Source organism: Oryza sativa, chromosome 5 (genome assembly GCF_034140825.1).
Source record: "Oryza sativa Japonica Group chromosome 5, ASM3414082v1".
Lineage (NCBI taxonomy): Eukaryota > Viridiplantae > Streptophyta > Magnoliopsida > Poales > Poaceae > Oryza > Oryza sativa.
This window is the reverse complement of record NC_089039.1, coordinates 16,610,475-16,616,474: the sequence shown is the minus strand read 5'-3', so window position 1 is coordinate 16,616,474 and position 6,000 is coordinate 16,610,475. Positions and strand designations below refer to the sequence as shown.

The 6,000-nt window shown below is 46.1% G+C and overlaps 1 protein-coding gene across 1 annotated transcript; it reads left to right on the top strand.

Annotated features, from left to right (window-relative positions):
* Nucleotides 1-4,763: 4,763 nt before the first annotated feature.
* On the top strand, nt 4,764-5,686 carry LOC4338499 (embryonic abundant protein 1-like). Its single transcript, NM_001420383.1, has 2 exons — nt 4,764-4,995; nt 5,103-5,686. The coding sequence occupies exons 1-2, from the start codon at nt 4,872-4,874 to the stop codon at nt 5,264-5,266; spliced, it is 288 nt and encodes a 95-aa protein (NP_001407312.1). The 5' UTR covers nt 4,764-4,871; the 3' UTR covers nt 5,267-5,686.
* Nucleotides 5,687-6,000: the final 314 nt, after the last annotated feature.

Below are 6,000 nucleotides of genomic sequence, written 5' to 3'. Positions count from 1 at the left end.
TTTTCGGTTGAGATCGGAACTTCCAATCCCATACCCGAAGTTTCGATTTGAACCGAAAGCTCTCATCATTCTAATATGCTATGAAGTTGTGATAATTTTTAGGAACGCCTATTCACCCCCCTATAGGTGGCATCAAGGTACTTTCGATTTTATACTCCTCCCAAACCTTTAGGCCAATGTAACTAGAATTCATGTTGTCGGACTACACCCAAAGATATTACAAAGTAAATCAGAAATAACACAAAAAAAAGGCCATGTTTGAACTAAACAAAACCATTAGTTCTCACTAGCACTAATGTCACTAACAGTCTAACACTAATGCTATAAACTCACATGTTTACGTAATAACTTTCTCGGTAGGCTCTAGGCATGGAGCAGTTTGTACAACTGGTTGTCCAAACTATTGCACTTCCGCTAATTGAAATTTGAGACTGTAAAAGTGGAACCATTCTCCTTACATCTCCTCCTCCCACCGTAGTCAGAGCGTCCTTACTCCTTACACTCCTCGCATGCATAACTACCGAACCCATTGCTTTAACCTCAATCACCCTTCTAGCCCATCCCTAATTTTATGTATGTATGACCCGTTACAACATATAGGCCTGTTTCTAGTCTAAAAAAATACAACAATTGTTTCTACCCCAAGCTATTAGGTTAAAACGTACCAAATCACCATATAGTTTTACCCACACCACAAGGCAGGGTGGAGCTAGAATAAAATGGAGAGGGGTACCACTCGCTTGCTTTACTTTGTTTTTGATCAAGTATAAGCTGATATGGGTGCTTGAGTTTGAATTGAGGGGTGCACATATGGTGAAACTAAACTAATTATAGCTAAAAAAAATTCTTAACCGAGTTCTTGGGAGCCCCCTCTGGTAATTTAGGTCTGCCCTTATAGGCACAAGCATTTGTCAGTATTGGCTCTACTACCAATTTACCAGAGGCATTTGCTCGTAGGCGGAAGGCTCGTCTGCCTGGGAAAACGGTTTTGGCCCGCTTGCAACTACTTTTTTTTTTCTAGTTTGATTGTTACACTCCCAGTTTCTAATTCGTCACATTTTGGGGAGAGTGAGAAAATTAACTAACTAAGAATAATCATGACACTCAAATAGATAGAGAAACAATTGAAGGCTCGATATTGATTCTAGTAGTAAGAGTGATTTACATTTACGTACTTTTGTATAACAGAACATGACCTGGACATGCTAAATTTCTATTAGTCCATTATCAAACTTTCCATACAAGCATAAGTGATCTATGATTAACAAAATGATATGCGCATCTATACTACCACTACTACTTTTCACATGTAGAGCCGGTGGAATATAAAGGCACAATTTTAACATGAACTTCAGGGACAGTGGAGAACAATCAGTTACAGAGCCAGCCAGGAGCCACCCCCTAGGACTCATTTCCATTACTTTGTCATAATTTCCTACAAATTCATACAGATTTTAGAAATTTATATGGAGTCTAGAACTTTTAAAGACCTATGGCTTGAGCCCTAGCTGCCCTAGATCTAGATCCATCCTTGAGCACATCTCTCCATGTTAGAATAGAACACAGCCGGCGAGACATGGCCTTTGGCATGCCAGAGGAAAGTGCTAGCAGCTGCACCCCGCGTAAAGTCAGTGGCAATGCAATAGAGCATCATCGAAGCAGGGATCAACAACGGCGATGACCTGCGGTGATGATGACGGGGACAAACGGTGTCAAGGGGACCAGGACCATCCCCGAAAATTCCGTGGCCCCATGCAAAACTTTAAACTTAAGTTGGCTTGTAAGTTAACAATAAAACACTAAATCAGCTGATCCGTACATACAAAAAAAATGAAAAGGAAAAGCGGAATATAAGGGTTGGACTTGGAGTATATACCAGAATACTGAAGCTTTGTCGCTGCAACTGCCAATCACCCACCTGCCTCTATGGCCGCTACAGCAGCAACTTGCTTTTGATTGTATATGCGTCGCCAGCAGCCTATAGGCTCCAAGAAAACTAAGAGCAGTGACAGGCTGACAGCAACCACGAGCGCTCAGTGTTGCTGCTGTCATTGCATTCCTCCCGTGTTGCAATACTAATGGAGCAATGCGAAGTGACCCTAGGGGAAGCAACTAGTGAGCTAGGTAGGAGAACCCACGGATTAGGAAACAAGGAGAACTGGAGAGAGATTAGGCCAATTGTGAATAAAAAAACTCAACTGAACTTGAAAAAAAAAAGAAACGAAAACCAATATGGCATTATATATGTAGGGTACTTAATATATGATTTAGGGCCCTGTAGAGTCACACAACCTGCACGGGACTAGGGACGGCTAGGGACAGCTCTCGCAAGGACAACGAGGATGAACGGTACTAGAGACTGCTGGAAGAAACAATGTGGGCGATGATGGTTCGTGCAAGTCTTGCATACGGAGTCGATGCCGCCCTCCAGTTCCTTCACATTAGACGTCTTTCGGGACTAGTATTGGGGATGAACTAAGGAGGCGACAGGGAACAACACTGAAGCATGGGGACTAAAGTCATCCTCCGCGCGTCCACCTAAGTGGGTGTCGCCGCTTGAAATCGGACACTTGCGGAGCTCTAGCGCACAAAGATTACAGTAATACGGTCAATATATCCAATGATTCAGACAGTAACAATTGGAGGAGGCGATGTTGAAAGAATGGCAGCAGCATGTAGTGGTGAAAACCGTTTGCAGGCCATCAGAGTAGAGCGCCGGTGATAGGAGGGATTTTGCGACGGCGAAAGCGGGATGTGGTGGAAGGAGGCGCCCTTCGACCAAGGGACCTAAGTAATGGAAGGGGAAAATCCAAATGTGAAAATTATCCCGGATCACATAGCTAGTAAAGTAGTAATATGTCTTATAAACCAACAACTCATATTGTTTTTATGGTTGTACAATAGAGAACACGGTAAAAGCATCGGCACATTTTACAAAGGCTTCCGCATGTGCTCCTCGGTGATAATAGCATAACACATCTGAAGCAGGGGTAGAACCGTGGCTTTAGCAGCTTGGGCCCGAGCCCTACTCGTGGAAGAAATTATCATATTTTCAGACTTTCTCAACATCGCTTGGCCCAACCCTACTCCTCTAGCCCAGCCCCACGCACATCCTTTCCCAACCTCAAGTGGCCAGGTTCCTAGCCTAATAGACGGATCACAGCCCAATAGACAACCCAAGTGACCAACCCTAATTCAGTGTCCTCACTCCTCACTTCCCAATAGACAACCCTAAACTATAATCTCCACCAGTCTACCGTCCTCACTCCTCACGCTGCACTCATGACTCCAACGTTGCATCATGCATCGGTGCATGTTCACTGCTCCTCTCATCTCGCAACATCGGCTGGGGCGCGCATCGATAGCGGCAACAACTTGGATCTGCATTCTCGTTTTGATCCCCCAAATCCAGGTTAGTCTAGTCTCTAATCTTTGATGTACATTCTCATTTTGTATTTGGTTGTAGACAAGCAGTTAGTGAGAAATTTGGTTTGATTTCCTAGATAAAGAGGAGCAGAACAAATATAGGGGTGAATGGGAGCTTTCGGAAGTTATGTTTTAAAAAGCACAATTGGTTGCTAAGGATGCAATTTTCTGTTTTAATTGCTTCCTTTCTAAGCAAAACATGAGATGTTTTTGTTGTTTGAAGAGCGAGATAATTTTGCTAGTGTCGAAGATATTACAGAACATTATCATAATCGTGCTTTGAGAAATGAAGATCATCGAGGTATGTCATATATTCCTTGTAAATAGTTAAGTTCTCATAATTTGCAGTAATATCATTTTTCAGATTCAAGTTCAGCCTCTCTCCATACTGTAGTGCTGTTGATGGAGAGTGAAGATCATGGGGGTATTCCAATGAAATGTTAATTCAGTTCTTTTTAATTTTTACTGTACTTCCGTTCCGTGTATGAATTGTCATGGTAATTTTAGCCCTCATTTTTGCTTTTTTTTTGACATTTTTACTGTACTTGGTCTATGTGTGGTCATGGGCAATTTTAATCTTCAATTTGAGCTCTAGGCTAGAAGAAATCCTAACGCCACCACTAATCTGAAGCACGAAACAAATCAATTAAAGAAGCCATAAATGATAAATGAATAATCCTTCATGCATAAAAATATTTAGTTATCCATAAAGAGACGACAGACGTATGCAACGTTCATATTAATTGTCACTCTACAGTGTCACCGAGTTGTCGGTCCAAGCAATTTTACCCATACATGAAAACCATCTGAGAAAGGGCATGAGAGTAGTACTGCGTCAATACACATGCAGTTGCACACAGTAGCTGAGAGAGCGAGCCGGAAACATCTGGTCGCCGGTCCACGATCGGTCTACGCATGGGCTTCCCCCCGACCAGGTGGTGCGTGCGAGCCTACCACATGTCCACATGCATGCACGGTGATCGACATCCCGATCGACGTGTCGACAGTGCAGCCACCCCGCCGCTCGCTCGCTCGCGCTCGCGCAGTCGCGCTAGCACGGACATACGGAGTAGTATATGCGTATGCATAGGCACGCGCGCGCACGCGCATGCAGCGAACCAGAGCGCGCCGCGCACGGGCGGAGGCATAGCTTGCGCACGTACGTGTCGCGCTCCGGCGGCCTCGCCACGACGCGTGTCGCGGAGGCGCGCGCGCGCACCGAGCCGTCCGCGTCGCCGCGCGACACGTACGTTGCCGGCGCCCTGATCCCGCCGCGGAGCACCGCCCCGTCCGTCGCCGCCTATAAGAAGGACAGCGCGGCCGCGTCGTCCATCCCCATCAGCTCAAGCCGCAGAAGACATACACACACAAACACAAGCCACCCTTCCGATTTGTTCATCGATCAGTTCGCAGCGTACGTCAGGCTAGCTAACTAGTGTTTGGCAATGGCGTCCGGGCAGCAGCAGCAGGGCAGGTCGGAGCTGGACCGCATGGCCAGGGAGGGCCAGACCGTCGTCCCCGGCGGCACCGGCGGCAAGAGCCTCGAGGCCCAGGAGAACCTCGCCGAGGGTATGCAAAATAATACTGAAACTTTTGATAGATCAAACTTGCCATTTCATTCGGTATTTCGGTTGAAGTACGTAACTAATATGCGTACGTGTGCATCGATCGATCAGGGCGCAGCCGCGGGGGGCAGACGAGGAAGGAGCAGATGGGGGAGGAAGGGTACCGCGAGATGGGGCGCAAGGGCGGCCTCAGCACCGGCGACGAGTCCGGCGGCGAGCGCGCCGCCCGCGAGGGCATCGACATCGACGAGTCCAAGTACAAGACCAAGTCCTAGACTACACACACTTTTGCATCCGTGAATGCCAGTGTGTCGTAGTCGTCTCAGTTGTAGTCATCGAGTCAGTCTTAGCTAGCTAGCTCTCTTATCAATAATAATGTAGGTCTTGACGGATGCACGCATTTAGGCGCCCGTATGATTTGCTATGTTATGTTTCATATGGTGATGCGTGCTTAGCTTTAGCTAGCTTTGGTAGTTTGGTTTAGGTGCTGATCGATCATGGTCAGTAGCTAGGGTATGTGTTTTAGTTTATTGCAGGATCGGTCAGGCAGGGGCTGAATGCTAGCTAGGTGATGCTTTGGCTTTTCATGGCCAGCAGCTGCTAGCTTCTTGTTTCCAACTGATGCCTCTGCTGGGTGTGTCCTTTGTAACCGTGCTTGCTTTCAGTTAATCTAGCTAGCTGTTGTTCATCCGAAAGTGCCAGTGTCTATGTCTGATCTATCGCGGCTAATTGTTGCTGTTGCTAGTTGATCTTTGATTCCTCAGAGATGCCATGTGCAGGATGGAATTATTAGCGCAAAACACAGGAGAAGGGACAACAATTTTAAGTTGCCTAATTTTTTTCTTAAAACACCTGCTGGGGCGTGCACACAAAAAAAAAATCAAGTACCTCGTCTAAACTGAATGCTCAAGTTTGAAAGTGAAAACAGGACGTGCCGTGCCAAGAACTTCGAGATATCTCCGAGTTCTCTTAAGCTTAATGGAAGATAAACCTGCCTCTTTGGCTCAAC